At 51.7% G+C, this 17,152-nt stretch overlaps 1 protein-coding gene across 1 annotated transcript in view; it reads left to right on the top strand.

The window, feature by feature from the left end:
• The first annotated feature begins 511 nt into the window (after positions 1-511).
• Cdh4 (cadherin 4) overlaps positions 512-17,152 on the top strand; it is a 471,463-nt gene continuing 454,822 nt past the window's right edge. Inside the window, exons 1-2 of the mRNA XM_032904917.1 lie at positions 512-636; positions 2,714-2,825. Coding sequence (XP_032760808.1) covers positions 580-636; positions 2,714-2,825 — 169 coding nt within the window. The 5' untranslated portion in view covers positions 512-579. The remainder of the gene's footprint in view (positions 637-2,713; positions 2,826-17,152) is intronic.

Raw genomic sequence — 17,152 nt, forward strand, 5'->3', positions numbered from 1 at the left:
TGTCTAGAGATTTAGATGACACGGGGCTGAAGGAAGTGTCCACTCTTCACTGCGGGCTCTGAAAAGAACTTGACCAAGGTTCACAGTGTGATCACAAGGAGGGGGCACCACAATCTACAAAAGACATCTAACTTGTTGGGCAGAGACGACAGTCTTTTTCAGTCCACACCGTCTTTGCTCCTAGAAATCAAGTGTCTGGAATTCTTCTCCCCAAACGAGCCTTTAGTTGTCCCGAGGGCCTGAGGCCACAGGGCCAGCGAGCGACCAGGCCAGGCGGCTGAGCCAGTGGGCACGGGAGCGGCTCCTTTAAGGCCCGCGTCAGGCCCGGCCGGAGGGGCGGGGCCTCGGCGGGGCGGCCGCACGGCTTCACCTGCAGTTCCGAGCGCGCGGAACAGAGGCGCTGGCGGCTGCGAGGCCGGCGGACGCACCGGCCGGAGGGAGCGCGCCGCCGGCCCACTTGGCCTGGCTCCGGAGCCCGGGCGGCGAGCGCGGGGAGCAGCAGGGCGGGCGCGGGCGGAGCATCGCCGCGGCGAGGGAAGCCGGGCACCGGGCGAGCGCCGGGGCGGCGCGGCGGGGACGATGACCACGGGCTCGGTGCTGCCGCTGCTTCTGCTCGGGCTCTCGGGCGCGCTCCGGGTAAGTTACCGCCTCTCCGTTCGCGGGCGGTCTGGGAACCCGTGGGGCTAGCTGCTCTCTCCCGGTCTTCTCAACCCGCCGCCCGCGCTGCGCGAAGCCGCCTGCTATCGGAGCTCGAAGCCGCGGGGCTGAGCGGGCGGGACCCCGGGTGCCATCTCGTTGCCCGATCTGCGCTCCGGGGCCGCCCTCCGTAGTGTAGTACTCGCCTCCACCGCCCGGCAGCCGCGCATCCCGAGTTCCAGTCGCTTGCCGGGGTCGGATCGGCTGCGCGGGGCGCTCGCCCGGGTCCCGTGGGTGCCGCGGAGCTCGGCTGCGGTGGGAGGCGGAGGCGACTAAGGGGCGCGGGGCTGTAGCAGCGGGGTCTGGCAGGTCTTCCCGACTTAGAGGGGTATCGGAAGAAGGGCGTAGCGGGAGCGCAAGGCACTGAGCCCAGGGACTGGAGCTGGTCACCCGCGCTGTCTCTGCACGGTCTCTGCGCGGTCCCCAGCCGGCTCTGCCGGTTGACTTCGGCTGGCTGCGGAGCCTCCGCACGGCTCAGCGGCAGCTCCCGCAGCGACCCTGGGCGGAGACCGAGTGGCCCGAACCCCCTCTCGTGGCCGATCGGTCCGGTGGCCTGCTCGCTGCCATGCCGAGGTAATCTCTGCGATGAACCAGGGCTGACGACCGGCTGCTTCGAGGCCACCGGACCATCGCCCTGCGCGGGGAACACGCCCCGGGGGGACAGAAACTTTCCCGGCCGACTTTTGCCTCCCGCGGGCTGCAAGTGCATTTCGGAGCTGCGGTCCCCAAGAATCGGATGCCATTCTGAGCTTGGCCCAGGGAAGATCCCCGACCCGGCCCTCCCTCTCCTAGCCTCCAGGGCCGGGTATCTGAGCCCGAGCTACAGGCTGCAAGCTGCGGGTGGCCTCCCAGCCAAACCCGGGAGGAGCTGTTGCGCGCAGCTGGAGGACTCGGCCGGCAGGGAGGCGCGTTCCGCTCCGGCGGCCCGAGAAGCTGAGACTGCGGGGTGCTGGTTGCGCCCGCGTCTCCTGGAGCTTGCTCACCAGGAATCAGGAGCCTGGTGCGCCTTCTCCTCCTTAGTGGAGTGGATTAGTGGGGACACCCGCTATCTCCCTTGATTCCTGGCAGCTTGGGTGGAACCCCATGCCCATTGCCCATTGCCTTCCCTTCCCTACAGATGTAGACTCCAGAGGAACAGAAAGAAAGCCCTTCTGGTCTGTTAGGGGAGCCTTTTCTCTCGACTAGGCTTTAAATGGGGGCTTCAGAGTGAGCAAGAATCCAGGACATTGGGTGGGTGAACTTCACACACACACACACACACACACACACACACACACACAGAGGCACGCACGCAAACGCATACAGGAGCACCTTGCCTCCTTGCAGCCTAGTGGCAGAACTGGTCACTCTCCGCTCAGCTTGGAAACAGCCCTGGAATCACTGAATTTGCCTGCTCCCTTTCTTGGAACTCCACCCCTGTGGCCTGCAGAGGGAGGCTTCCTCCTCCTCCTCACCTAGCCTAAAGGCAGAGCTCTGCAGCCTGGAGAGAGGTCTCTCAGCAGAGTTCCCTTGCTCTCCCCAGGCCTGGCTTTGCCTGTGGTTGGGTGAACAGCTGGTGACAAATACCTCCTCCTGTTGCTGCTGCTGCTGCTGGGGCTGCTGCTGCTGCTGCTGCTCTTGTTATTGTAGCTGCTGCTGCTGCTCTTGTTGCCGTAGCTGCTGCTGCTGCTCTTGTTGCTGTAGCTGCTGCTGCTCACCCCCCTCTCCTGGGCACCTCTGCCTTTCCCCCCAGCCATTTGCCAGTAAGGCTCCTCTGGTACTTGGTCTAAGCATCAGCTGACCCTGTGCTTCCCATAGAAGTAGGTACAGATTTCCAGTTCAGGAAGCTCCCCCAAGCCTGGACCAATACAACCTGAAGTTCCCCCAGAGACCTGAGGATCCCCATACCACCTCTGGGTGGAGATGGTGCTTTATCTGTGCTCCTCAGCAGAGGCTTGTGAGGTGGCCATCACAAATGTAGGTCGGACTAAATTTCCGTGAACTTATATTGGTTTCACAGTCTCCTTTCCATCCCCAGGCCCACCATGAGGATCTTACAGTCAGAGAGGCCTGCAAGGCTGGCTTCTCCGAAGAAGGCTACACTGCGTTGATCTCCCCGAATGTCGTGGAAGGAGAGAAACTACTCAAAGGTAGTGTGGGGTGTGTGAGGGGTGGAGGGGTGAAGCTGAAGGCTTGGCTGGCCTTGGAGCACTGCTCCCTGCAGAGAGATGGCTGTGGAATCGATGAGGTTCCAGTGGGCCAACCGAGAGGCTCTTTGCATGTGGTGAATGATTTGGAAGGCCTGCCTGTCATTTTGGACTGAGGTGAATCATTTCCTGTGCGACAAATGAGGATTTGGGTGGAACACCGTCACCCAGTGCTGTGCAGGGAGACTTCCTCACTGAGTATTTTTATGTATGAAATGCAGGACTCTTAAATTATCCCCACTTTGAAATGCGTGACAAAGCAGACGATGTTGTTGGGAGCTTGGTAAATAAGCCCACAGACGTTCTGCTCACAAACGTGGCATGTGGCTTTCATGGATGCACCTCCAACGTCAGGAAAACCCACGGGAAGCGGCATCCGCGAGCTTCTGGGATGGCACTGTGCAAGGGGCAGAGGAAGTAGATGGCTGGAAAACTCATTGCGAATCTATCTGTTTTCCTTTTACAGACAAACTAATTAAACCTTTTTGGTTTCATAGAGATAAGAGGCTGGGTTCTGGGGATTCAGAGTCTAGGAGCTCTTGCTCTTGGCCTCAGAAGCCTAGAAGTTTTCATGGAGTCAGGGGAAGTGGGCTTTCAACCAGGTATAAAAGGTGAATTTCCACATTGGCTCCAAAGTCCTAAGGCTGTTGACACCCCCCCCCCCACTCCTCCAAGGTTTGGTTCTAAGACACAGAGCGGCCTTCTGTGAAGGTGTGCACAGGTGCATGGAGGCTCCTCCCCGCACACTGAAAGCAGGGACTAGGCACATCCCCCCTGCAGCAATGGTCTGCACAGACTCCAAAGTGCCTGTGAACTCACTTGATATAAAATCCCAGACTTGCAGCATTGTGAGGTTTATTCTTTCTTTCCTCTGTGTGTGTGTGTGTGTGTGTGTGTGTGTGTGTGTGTGTGTGTGTGCATGGTTGTATGGTCCTCGAGTATGAACTTCACAGATGACATCGCACTGCAATGCCTGGTTGGTCCTGCCTGCTGGCTATGCCCCCTCCCAGCAGGAATCTTTCAGATTCTCCTTCCTTACTCATTATGTGAATAAAGACAATGGCCAACTTATCCTACCTGGTTTTTGTTTTTTTACTGTGAAGCAGCAGTCATTGATCATTGCTGATTATAAGAAAGAATGGAAAGAAAGAAAGAAAGAGAGAGAGAGAGAAAGAGAAAAAGAAAGAGAGAGAAAGAAAGGAAGGAAGCACTTTAGGCAGTGGTCGTGGGGTGGTCCTCAGTGAGAAGCTGTGTACAGGACTCTCCAAGAGCTATGTATGTGTTTTGATATGGACTATGATGAGGGGGATCACCTTCCCACATCTAGTGTGGCTCTCCCTGCCATTGCTACATTCTGGACTCCCCTACGCTGACCCTGGAACACAAGGCCTCTGGAATCCTAACAAGCACAAGGAGGTCTTGCCACGCCCACTGACTAGGGACTTGAGAGAAAACGTACCATTTGGTAACAAGGAATGCCTGCAACAGATATATAGAAATATCTACATTTTTACAATGCTTCCTAGATCTCACTACCATCATGACCACGTGTGTGGCTCAGCCCTACTGTGTGCTCTGGTCTTGGTAGGTGGGAAGGGTATAGTCCTGGGTTTACTGATGTGCTCTGGGTGGACTTCATACAGCAGGCCTAAACTGTCTTTGCTCATCTGCTTAAGTTCAGTGGAGGGTTACAGCCCTGGCCACCGCACCCTCTGCTCGCTCCCTGTTTTCTTCCTCTTGAGTTTGAGGTATAAGATATCAGGAGTGAGGATGTTTCTACATCTTAGAAATAATTTTGTACCCATGGAGGTGAGAACAGAGGCCTGCGGCACACTCAAGCTAGGACTTGCAGAAACAGCTGGCTATGCACAAAACTTTGCCACTCTGAGAGCACAGTAAGGAAGCCTCTGTCAGGAACAGGCCCAGAGCTCGGAGCTTCTGGTAGGTTCTGTGCTAAATGGATAATGACTACTGATAATTGAGTTATTCCGAGCGAGAGAGCTTAACCTTACTTAATTTGACAAGCAGAGCTTCCCAGTCGTGGTTTTTACGGTGAGCACGCCATGAGCTATTACCGGCCGCCCAGTGGCTTCCTCCCAATGCCTGAGTCAGCTCACCGGCAGCCCGGACCTCCACATTCTAGCAGGGAGAGATTTGTTACACAGTAATTAACTTGTTTGTGATAAATGGGTGGAGGAAATGTCGTGGCATTTTGTTTTATGTCTAAATGAAAAGCATTTGCATTCTAAAAAAATATCCTGCTAATTAGGCTTAAAATAGTTTTCCCCAACAGGGTAACAAGTGTGTACATGGCCGCCCTTTGGAGGTTCAGAACCACCAAGGACAGAAGACAGGATGCTCCTTGGGTCCTCACTCTTCCAGGTCTACTTGGCTTTGTATCTTCCTGATGCCTCCGCTGGTGAACACTGAAAGTCATCTGCAGTGCAGCCCTGGCTCTGAGTTTAGAATAGTTTACTTATGGTGATTGACGGATGCCAATATCTAAATATGACGCTCAGGTTCTGAGGGCTGTCAAGCAGCCTGCTCCGAACCCTGTGTCAGGCTGGGGCACGTTCGTAAGCCAGCGTCTCTTTCTCTGCTGGGTGAATTATTAATGGTCAACCTGCCCAAGAAGGCTGCGGGGCCAATGTGATGTCACGTGTTGTCTTCCCATAAGAAGGACCGAGTCTGGTCTACCCTGTCTAATTTCACGGGGGAGAACCCTGCAGGTGGGAAGGTTTAGGTGTCTTGGAGGAGTAAAGCATATGGGAGTTGGTTCTCCTCAGTCTTGGAGAAAGGTGACTCTCAGTCCAGGCCTTGTTTGCTGAGTAGCAAGTCTGTGCTGAGTTCAAAGAAGTTAGAAAGAAAGGCTTTGCCATGAGTGACTTCATTTAAAGATCTCTTCATGGTCTCCATCGTCTATTAGCCTGGGACAGTCTGTGCAGTGGCCACACCTTCCTTTTCAACCAACCATGTCTCTTATATAAACCGGGAGGGCTTCGGAGGTAACGGGCCTGTTGCTCAGTTCTTTCGCTGTATTTTCTATTCTAAGGCATACTTGGCCAACAGGCTAAGACCTAATTAACAAACCCTTAAATGAATGGGGTTGATTTTACTCACACCACAACGGTGCTGAGCTATTATGGCCAAGGGATTGGGCAGCGGATCAGACGCCTCATCTACGCCTCATCTCTACTCCTACCACTCTGCTAAACCGCTACTTTATCACCACGTCGCTCTAGACCTGCTGCTACTGTTTTGTGTGTTGACTCTGAGTTCAGGAGGGAAGGAAGAAACAGAAGACCCCCCTCTGTGTTTCTTTCCTGTCTCAGGAAAGCATTTTTTTTTTCTCTCAGAATTCCTGCAAGAGTTCTCATTGGCTAACACCAGGTCACATGGTGTTCTGAGCTGCACAAAATGCACTGTTATACTTGTTTTAAGTCCGTTGTCTCGGGAAAGGACTGAGGGTCCCATTTTAGGAAGGAGGGAGGGAAAGATGCCAGGCAAATACCCTTAGTGCCTGGCAAATGCTGCTTTCCCAGGCTAGGGGTCTGTGCCTGAAGAGGGCAGGCAGGCAGGCCATGAATCAATCAATCAATCAATCAATCAATCAATATTTCTCTCTCTCTCTCTCTCTCTCTCTCTCTCTCTCTCTCTCACTTCCTCCCTCTGGTTCTCTTGTAATCCAGCTTTGCCTCAGACTCATCATGTAGCTGTGAATGACCCTGAACTCTCCCCATCCATTGTCTCCTCTAAGAGTTGAGCATTATGCCTGACCCCTAACCCAAATGCTTATGGGAGGACAGCTGGGCAAAGGTCCTGAAAGGCACCTGGGGTCAATCTAAGGTTGAATCCCAGAAAGCACTGTGTTCCAGTGGTGCTGTCTTCCTTTAAAAAAAAATTAAGATTTATTTTAATTTTATGTGTATGTGTTTGCCTGTGTGAATGTGTGTGCACCAGATACATGCAGTGCCTACGGAGGCCAGAAGAGGGCATCAGGTTCCCTGGAACTGAAATGCAGGCTATTACCAGTCACCATGTGGGTCCTGGTTCTGAATCTGGGTCCTCTGCAAGAGCAGCCAGTGTTCTTGGCTGCCTGGCCATGGCTCTCCTTACTCAATCTCTGTGGGTGGCTATTTGGCTGACTGTGGGCCTCATTTAAAATGTCTATAGGTTTTTACACCCACAAGCCAACATGGCCTCTTTCTGGTCAGTGGTGTTTAATTAGGTTAGGCTTCTGGGAAGGCTAGATTTAAAAAAAGAATTGTGACAGAGAAAAAAAAAGACTAACTTGGCCATGCCTGGGTCCTTTCCCCCCTGTCTGGAATATAGACGTAGTTCTTGCTGGTCAAGTAGCTTTTTGTGACTATCAGAATGGCAAAGGTGAGACAGGTAAATTGGAGACAGCCCCATTGACTAAGAGCGCCCCCCAGTGGAGGGGCAGTAGTAGCTGTAGGCGCCAGCTGTTAAGCCCCCCTACTTGAGCTGCTGTATCTGGCTGGCTCTTCCACCCAGCCTGAGACCTGGCCTCTGCTCCTTTGTGCTTTGGCGTTTCCTGCTGGCACGCTGGTGTGCAGGGAGCATGTGCGGCACATCGGGAAATATTTGATATTTAAAACAAACAGCTCCCCCTTCGGGTTCTCATCCAGCCAAGAACAAAGATACGTTAAATGTGTCAGCACGGGGCCTTCACCCAAGCCTCCAGGAGATACTGGCTCCAGGAGCATCCTTGGCACCCTGTAAGGGCAGAGGCTATGCTGGGTGTCTTCCCTGTACATTCAAATTCTTCACCAACACATGAGTCTTGACAAGAGCAGAAGGCCATGAGGCTGAGGGGGAACAGCCCTGGACCCCAAGCTGCCTTGCTTGCTGCTCCGGCCACAGTCGGAGGAAGTTGTCATTAGAAGGAGACACCATGCTTCTCTTGGGTGTCATTCTAGAGGGTCTCCCCAGAATGACCACACTGTCTTTAGGGCCAGTTTCAGCATCAGTCACTGATTTTTTTTTTGACAGTGTCTTATACAAAGCTACCGTGTAGAATAGGCAGCAGGACTCTGTAGGATAGAGGGGAGCTGGGCTCAGGGAGATGAGAAACAGTGTGTGGTTCACACAGAGAGAGGGTCCTGGCAGCCAAGGAAAAAAGTGCACACACCCTGGTGTTCTTCTACCTGTCCCTCTGTCCCTGTCCAGAAGTGACAGTCTTGGGAGATGGATCACAGAGTCCCACTGCCTATAAGGATATGAAGGCCCAATTGAGGGGCTGTGGCTCTTTACCACGCCCCCCTACCATGGACCACAGCTCCCTCCATACTGTCCTCTACCCCCCCACCCCACTCCCCGTGACAATGCTGATATCAAAAACTGGCATCCTTTGTAGCTTCTAGGGTTAGCACAGCAGTCCCATGCAAGGTGTGGGAACACACCAAAGACTCTCTGTCTTTAATCGAACAGTAAAATAAAGGGCCACAAGACGTCAGCTTCTGAGTAGCCCTCTGCAGATATCTCAGTGGGTCTGCAAAAGTCTGCTACTAGATCAGGAACTGAGAGTCAGGGCAGCCGACTGGCTGAGTTGCTTTTCTTCCCATTTTCCAGCCCCGTGTTTCTTACCTGCTTCTCATGTCCCTGTGATGTCAGATTCCAGAAATGCGTGTGCACAGTTATATCCCCCACATGCTCAGAGCCCCTGGGGGTGACCAGGAGATGTGCTGACGGTCCCTCTGCTCAGAGACTGCGTGCCAGCAGCCCTCCGTGGCATTGTTCCCGTTCAGACCTAACTCCTTGAACCACTGGACTCGTCTCGACAGCTCTGACATTGGAGAGCTGGGGTTCTGAAGTGCTGGTCCCGGGCAGGGCTTTCCTCTGGCTTTCAGATTGCCGCACTGGGCGTATAGCACAATAGGATATAGATGAAGGTCTAGCCAGCGCTTGAAGCCTGAACACACTGCTACCGGCTGGGTTTATGCATACAAGCACTCATTCTTCTATCACATTGTGACCTCTGGCACCAGGGGCCTGGAGGGAGGCTGACCACAGATTCCTATGAAGGTCCTGGGGTTCCACTGCCTGACACATCTCTTGAAGGACCTGCAGACATACAGTCCTCACCTCCCCACATGCATGTCCTTTCTGTTGGGACGTGGGGTCCTGGCTGGGTGTTGAGCCTCCCTATCCCAGTCTCTCAGTGCGATCTGAAGCATCACAGAGCTCCAAGGTCCAGGATTTTTCTCTGGTTCCTCCAGACCCAGTCCTTGTGAACTTCTGTATGAGGTTCCCCCATGCTGCCTTCTCTAGCAGGGTACAGGATCTGTTCTGACCAGTAGCACATATATATGTATGTATATGTTTACTTGTATGTGCACGGGCGTTGTTTTGCCTGCGTGTACATGTGTGCACCGTCTGCATGCCTGGTGCCTGTGAAGGCCAGAAGAGGGTAGCAGGTGCCCTGGGATTGGAGTTCTAGATAGATGTGAGCCACCAAGTGGGTGCTGGGAATTGGGAGTGGAACCATGGTCCTCTCCAAGAGCGATCCATGCTCTTCCCCACTGAGCCATCTCTCCAGACCGTGACTTTCGTATCAGCTACCAAGACACTGGAGGAGGTTCTGTTTCTCTTCAGATAGAGTGATTTTTCCAATTCTGCCCTGCTGGGTTTGTACATTTCACTAAAGATCACAACGAACCTCACAAATACAGACTAAACAAACTGCGTGTAATACGCAGGCACCTGTGGTGTTTCCTCCTGACCCTTCATGGCCTTAATTTCAGGATGCAAAAATTTTGTGAATTCCCCAAATTTGCAAGTGGATATGGATTGAGAGTGAGGCCGGGTGCCCCTCCCCCTCTCTTCTCCGCCATCCCCCCTCCCTTGGAAGTGTGGTTTAGCAAATGGCACAACTAGTCAGGAGGTGAGAGCAAGCGGGCAGGCATTCGTCTTTTCCAAGAATGTGCCTATTATTCTGACTTCTTAACGGAGCAATTTTTTCCCTGTGAGTGAATTCCACTATAAAAAAATGCCATGAGCCTAGAGAAGCTTGTGTCTGTGGAGGGTGATAAAGTTCCCCTGGAGTGCCCTCAGGGCATCTGCTTGTTTCTTTATCCCTAGAGGGGCTCTGATCTGTGTTGCAAACCCTGGCTCTGGGCTGCCCTCTTCCTGCACCCTCCAGTACTGTCCACATCAGTATTCTTTTTTTTCTTTAATTTTTTAATTGGATATTTTTTATTCACATTTCAAATGTTAGTCCCTTTCCCAGTTTCCTGTCTGTAAGCCTCCTATCCCATCCCCGTCCCCCTTCTTCTATAAGGGTGCTCCCCCTCCCCAACCACCTCCCCTTCCTGCCTCCCCACCTTGACATTTCCCTACACAGAGGGGTGGGTACAGCCTTAGCAGAACCAAGGGTTATCCTCCCATTGGTACCCAACAAGGCCATCCTCTGCAACATATGCAACTGGAGCCATGGGTCAGTCCGTGTGTAGTCTTTGGGTAGTGATTTACTCCCTGGGAGCTCTGCTTGGTTGGTGTTGCCACATCAGTATTCTACTTCAGTCAACGTGCCATCTTTCTGGTAGCCGGTTACAGCGTGTTTGCTTCTGTGAATTAGCATGTAAATGTATTTGTGTTGAGCTCTTCCTGCTTGCCTCACCTCCGAGAGGTCCGTTCCTCTTCATGTCATTCTGTGACCTCACTTCTTCCTCAGTACTTTCTTCCCTTGTGGCCTCCCTTCAGCTTTTGCAACCTCTACGCATACACATGCACGCAGACGCACACACATAGCAATTAAGAGCTGAGATCTGCATGTGAGAGGGAACATAAGGCTTTGCCTTTCTGAAAACTGGCCACCCCACTTAACATAATGATTTCCAAATCCGTCAGTCCTTTTGTGAAATCTTCATGGCTTCGTTTCTCTTTATAGCCCAATAAACTTCCATTGTGCACACACACACCGCACTTTCACGATCTGCTCTGTGAACGAACATCTAGGCTGACTTCGCCTCCTCGGTATCACGAGCAGAGAAGCAATGGCTCCGGGAGCATCTCTACATTGGATGTAGACCCTTGGACTTATGCCCAGCCACGGTATCTCTGGGTCATGCCAGTTCCATTTTTAGTTTTCTGGAAAACCTCCATCTTACTTCCGAAATTGCCACACCAGTTTGCACCCCACCATCAGAAAAGAATTCCCCACTTCCTCACGAGCATTTGTTGTCTTCCATGTTCTTACTCAGGACAGGGGGTGAGTCGGGGCAGACCAGGGTGGTCAGGAGTGCTTTCTGCTCTCCCAGTGGTCACCAGTTAGCACGCTTCCTAGCACCCTTGTTGGTCAGTGTCTTAGCCACTCTTCTGTGAAGGGATGCCGTGCACAAAGGAATAATAGAAAGCACTTAACTGGGGACTCGCTCAGAGCTTCAGAAATTTAGTCCATTCTCGCCATGACGGGGAAGATGGCGGCACATGGGCAGGCACTGGAGCTGAGAGCTATGTCCGGATCCGTAGGCAGAGAGAGGCAGACACTGGTCCTGGCTTTCGATTCCGAAACTTTAAGCCCCCACTTCCAGTGGCACACTTCCTCCAACGAGGCCACACCTCCAAATCCTTCCAACCCTATCAAAGAGTTCCACTCCTTGCTGACTAGGCTTTGGACTCTGTGAGCCTTGGGGACCATTCTTATTTAAACCACTACAGGCAACTCACAACCGCCTATAACTGCAGTTCCGGAGGAGTTGATGCCCTCTTCCGGTCCCTGAGGGCACTCACCCCATACGTGCATATACAACATACACATACATATGTAAAAATAAACAAAAACTTTAAAGAGAACAGGGGATTGTAGTTATAGCTCCCGGGGAAAGCATTTGACCAGCCTTTGCAAAGCCCCAGGCCCCCTCACCACCACCACAAACTTACGCAGAACAAGGCCCTTGGCTATCTGTGACTAAGCTGTTTCCCCAAAGGCCATTTCCTTCCAATGCCCCCTCAGGGGTCAAGGGTGGGGGGGCATCCGGTGTCTAGAGGATGTGTCTTGTGCCTGTGTCTCCTTGTGTGATTCTGCTTCGGTACCCACAGATTTCAGGTGGTGCTAAGGGATGGCTCAGGTTGCAGGCCACAGACTTAGGCTCTATAGACCCCCCCCCCGAACCCCCACCCCCCGGTTTACAGATTACACGGTCCTTATGGTAAGACAGTTTGCATAGATGTGGAGTTTAGCAGCCAACAGTTCTGAGTGTCCGGAGGTGGCCATGGGCTTCGGTGGGCTGAAACGAAGGTGACAGACCGCCTCCTCCTGAGGGATCGGGGGAGAATTTTCCGGTTTACAGTAGCCATTGTTTCCCTCCATTCCCAGCCAGGAGGCACCATACCTGATCCAGGCAGGCTTCACTGTGCTCTGCCTCTCATCCGATTTAAGACAGTCTGTGATGGCAGTGGCTCTCTACACAATCCATGATCTTCCAAAGTCTTCAGTGTAGCCAAGAGCTTCCCTCTTATCTCAGCATACCCTGTGCAGAGGGCCAGGACACAACAGCCACTTCTGGGAGTCTCCCCGGCTGCCACCTACGAGGACTTGTTGAGCTCCCTGCACCCAGCAGTAGCTCTCGTCAGCCTGCCTATGGGGGAAACTGAGGCGGTGAGCCACCACTGCCAGAGAGCGTTCCGTGAAAAGGTAGCTTCAGCCTTTTACAACTGTCCAATTCTTCTCAGTCTACGCTGCCCTGCACGCCCACACAATGCAGTCTCCTGCTTTGCCCAGTGTCCATAATTCAGACTCAGAAGGACAGCTGCATCCCAGTAGCCAGCTGAGAGGAGACCCGTCATGGGGATGTCTGAAGGCAGACCCTGCCAAACAGCTACAGGACTTCCCATCCGACTGCTTTAACTTGGCCTCCTTCCCTCCTTCGTATTCACTTGTGTTTCCTTACTGACAGTGTGTGGGGATTTAGGGAGGATTAAGGTAAGCCTTAAGAGACAGATGAATATCCACAGGCACTCCAGGGATGCCTGTACCTTGCTAACAGTCAGATGATCCTTGTGGCGCTTGGGTGCTCCCTGTCGAGGAGAGTGGTACAGACCAGCCACAGGCGTTTGTCCTCCCCTTTGCCCCCAGAGAGTGCCTGTTCCACTTGAAACTTCCAGCCCTAGAATGTGGGCATTGTGTTTGTCCTGGGCGTGGATCCCTCTCCCGGTGTCTCTGAATACACCAAGGCTTCCTTCCTGGCTGTTCCAGGAGCCTGGAGGAAATAGAGCCACCACCGCCTCAGGTGCCCGATCAGAAGCAGCGCTGGTCTCTCGTCTGTGCTACCCAAACATGAGTGTGTCTGACCCTGGTCAGAGTGACTGATCTTACCGAGGTGACCATGTACCTGACACAGTCTATCTTGATAGAGGAAGGAATCGTTTTGATTCACAGGGAATGCAGTCTGACATCATGATGGCCTGGGTCGCTTGGTCCATAGTTGCCGATCAAGTAGAGACAGAAGACTGCCAGCGCTCAGCTAACTTTCTCCCACTTTCCCTCGTTACTAAAGACCCAGCTCAGGAGATAAATCGACCCATGCTCGGGGTGTGCTTTACCCTCACATTTAACACTCTGGAAATTCCTCTACAGGCACATCCACAGGCGAACCTCATGAATGGCCCCACATGTTTTATAACCCAACCAAGTAGGCAATCAAAATTAACCTCCATGGGCCCACCCCTTTGTCAACCTGACACCCAGATATATTACTTTATAAAATAACAATCCATCTCTGGTTCCCACAGGCCATTAGGTGTCTCATACCAGAAGTCTAAAACACCACAGTCTTTCTGAGAACTTTTAACAGCCTGAAAATGCTGTCTAAAGTCTTTTGAGAATCAAGCTGATCTCTTCGCTGTGGACTACTATAAATTAAACAAAGACAAACGCTAATTCACCCTTTTCTAACACATGCACAGAGTAAACATTTCCATTCTAAAAGGGGCAGATGAGAAACTAACAAGGAAAGGGGGTGGGGGCAAAGCGAGACGGAGACACAGCAGGGAAAACACCATGTCATGCAGCTCCATTCTTCTGCTTCTGCTTCTGCTTCTGCTTCTGCTTCTGCTTCTGCTTCTGCTTCTGCTTCTGCTTCTGCTTCTGCTTCTGCTTCTGCTTCTTCTGCTTCTGCTTCTTCTTCTGCTGCTTCTTCTGCTTCTGCTTCTGCTTCTGCTTCTTCTTCTTCTTCTTCTTCTTCTCCTCCTCCTCTTCCTCCTCCTCCTCCTCCTCTTCCTCCTCCTCCTCCTCCTTCTTCTTCAGGGGGAGCTGGATTCAGTCCTCACCTGCAGCTTTTGTCCTTGGACATCTCTCGGTCCTCAAATGGTTATTGCAACTGTCACAGATTTGTATAATGCCCTCCCATGGCCTCGCTGTGGGGAACTCAGCCCTGTCACATGTTGCCTGAAGCCAGCAGCTTTCTGGAACATTAGTGCCAGCCTCCATGACCCTCTAACCCTTACATTCTGCATGTCTGCACACCAATGCCATGTAAATGGTGCTGTTACATTCTGCTGCCAGCCCTCTCTAGTCCCAGAGCTATAGTGGCCCCCGTGTGCCTTCTTGGCTGAGCGTGGGAAAACACCACTCTAGGCTGTTAGTTGCTTTTAAGCAGGGAGCCCTTCGACTGATTCACACTCCAGGATCTCTACTTTTAAACTAAGTCACATCTTCACAAGCTGGAGCCCTTGATGGATGGAAGGTAGCCTTGAAGATACCTTCCCTCATATTGCAGTACAAAGTGAGAAGTATTTGATTGTCTTAGGTGTGAAGGGTGCTTACATGTGTTGGACTGTGGGTTGTCCACATAAACGCTCTGGCAGAAAGAGTAGAGGGGGCTAAAGGTGTGGGGAAACTGGAAGTCAGAAATAGGTGTCTTCCTCAATCAGGAGCCATTATTTTTAAATATTAATTAATTAATTAATTCCTTTGGCACTCCTTCCCAACCTATCTCAGAACTCACTCTGTAGACCGAACTGGCCTGGAACTCACAGATATCCTCCTGCCTCTGCCTCCCTATTACTGTAATCGAGGGCGTGAACTTTCCCACCCAGCAAATGTGTGGACTAATTTTCTCACTGATAAACACTTCAAAAAGTTTCTGAGGCAGGGTCTCACTGTTTATCCCTGACAGGCCTGGAAGTTGGCATGTAGACCAGGTTGGCATTGAACTCACAGAGATCCATCTGACCCTGTGTCCTCAGTGCGGGGGTTAAAGGTGTCTGTTCCCTATCATATTTTTGTGAGGTATTCTCTCACTAGTTTGGCTGTCTCTGCCCCTCCCCTGAGTGCTAGGATTACAGGTTTGTGCTGCCGAGTCAGCTTTGCTGTGGGTGCTGAGGGTCTCAACTAAGGTCCTCAGGCTCATGAGGCAACCACCTGTCTGAGGAGCCATCTACCCATCTCTGAAAGGTTTCTTTTAGGGCACACTAATCTTATTAATGATGACAATTGCTTCGTCCACACCACTGTGGTTGTACCTTTGAATTTGCTCTCACTCTCTTCCTCTCCAAGCTGAACAGTTTCCCATCTCATGTCTCTTTACCGCTGTACCTCTGACCAAGAGCAGCGAGCTGTAGCTGCACCATGTTTCCTCTGACAGTCTCAGCTATTGCTTTCCAGTCTAGTCTCACTCAACATATGAGGCGTGGGCAAATATAACTAGATTCTATGGCGGAATGACCTCTAGCCTGGTCCAGCCTGTCCTTTCCCGTTGGCTTCTAGCAGGCTATTCTTCCAAATGCTCACCGCAAAGGACCACCAAGCTCTGCACATACAGACATCTGTGACTTCTCTAGCCCACAGCTCCACATTTTCCCAAATTCCTTCCACAAACCAGTTTGGAAGGACGATGGCCATTTGGTCAAGATACCCAACTTGTTTTCCTCTATTGTTTCTGAGTGGCTTGCTTTTCTCATCATTGGAACCAGGTTCCCAACAAAACGCAACTTAAAAGGAAAGGTTTGTCTTGGTCACTGTCAAAGGAATGTAATCTACTGTGAAGGGGGAGGCTTGGGACAGGGGCAGAGGCTGGGAACAGCCAGAGTTCAGCTACCATTTTCTTTTTCTCCTTTGTATTGGACTCAGAACCCCAGCTCTTTGGTTTTCTGCCCACATGTAGGATGGAGCTTCCTTCCTCATCAGAGCCTATCTGGAAACACACCTAGAAGTGCCTCCTAGGTGATTTCAAATCCTGTTAGGTTGACAATTGTCTCAGGGATTTAATGCTGTGAACAGACACCATGACCAATGCAAGTCTTATAAAGGACAGCATTTAATTGGGGCTGGCTTATAAGTTCAGATGTTCAGTCCATTATCATCAAGGTAGAAGGATGGCAGGCCTGGTGCAGGAGGAGCCGAGAGTTCTACATCACCATCTCAAGGCTGCTAGTGAAAGACTGACTTCCATGAAAATAGGGTAACTGTCTTAAAGCCCACACCCACAGTGACACTCCTATTCCAATGAGGCCACCCCTACTCCAACAGGGATACACCTTCTAATAGTGCCACTCCCTGTACCGAGCATATACAAACCATCACAACATGAAGGTGGATCACCACGCCATTTCTGCTAGCAAACCTGAAAATCTGACAGGGAACCTCAGAACAAGCCAAACCAAAACTGCCATAGGACTCAGAGAGCATTTGGCTACGAAAGGGTTACTTAGATGACCCAGTCTTGATTTCCCAATCTGAAAATCAGAGGTTTATAATGTTCAGCTCTGGGACCTGCCTGGCTGCTGGTGCTCACTTAACTAGCTTGGCCTCTGAGTCCAATCCCAGACCTTCTACAGGGAAATGGAGAGAGGGCCCTAGAGTGGACCGTCTTCTGGTAACCTGTGATACTGTATAGAGACAAGGTCTTTGCAGGTATATTTAGGAATCTCAACATGATGTCATCGCAGGTGTGGTGGTTTGAATAAGAATGCCCCCCATAGGCTCATATATTTGAATGTTCAGTCACCAGAGAGTGGAACTGTTTGGTAGAATTAGAAGGATTAAGACTTGTGGCCTTGTTGAAGGAAATGTATCACTGGAAACAGGCTTTGAGGTTTCAATAGTTCATTCTAGGGCCAGTTTCTCTCTCTCTCTCTCTCTCCTCTTGCTATCCCTTTCCTTCCTCCCTCCCTCTCTCTTTGCAGATCAGGAAGTAGTTCTCCACTACTTCTCTAGTACCCTGTCTGCCACTTTCTCCTACATGTGATAATGTACCAACCCTTGAAACTGTAGGCCAGCCCAACTGAATGCTCTCTTAAAAACAAAAGTT

This window comes from Rattus rattus, chromosome 5, assembly GCF_011064425.1.
Source record: "Rattus rattus isolate New Zealand chromosome 5, Rrattus_CSIRO_v1, whole genome shotgun sequence".
NCBI lineage: Eukaryota > Metazoa > Chordata > Mammalia > Rodentia > Muridae > Rattus > Rattus rattus.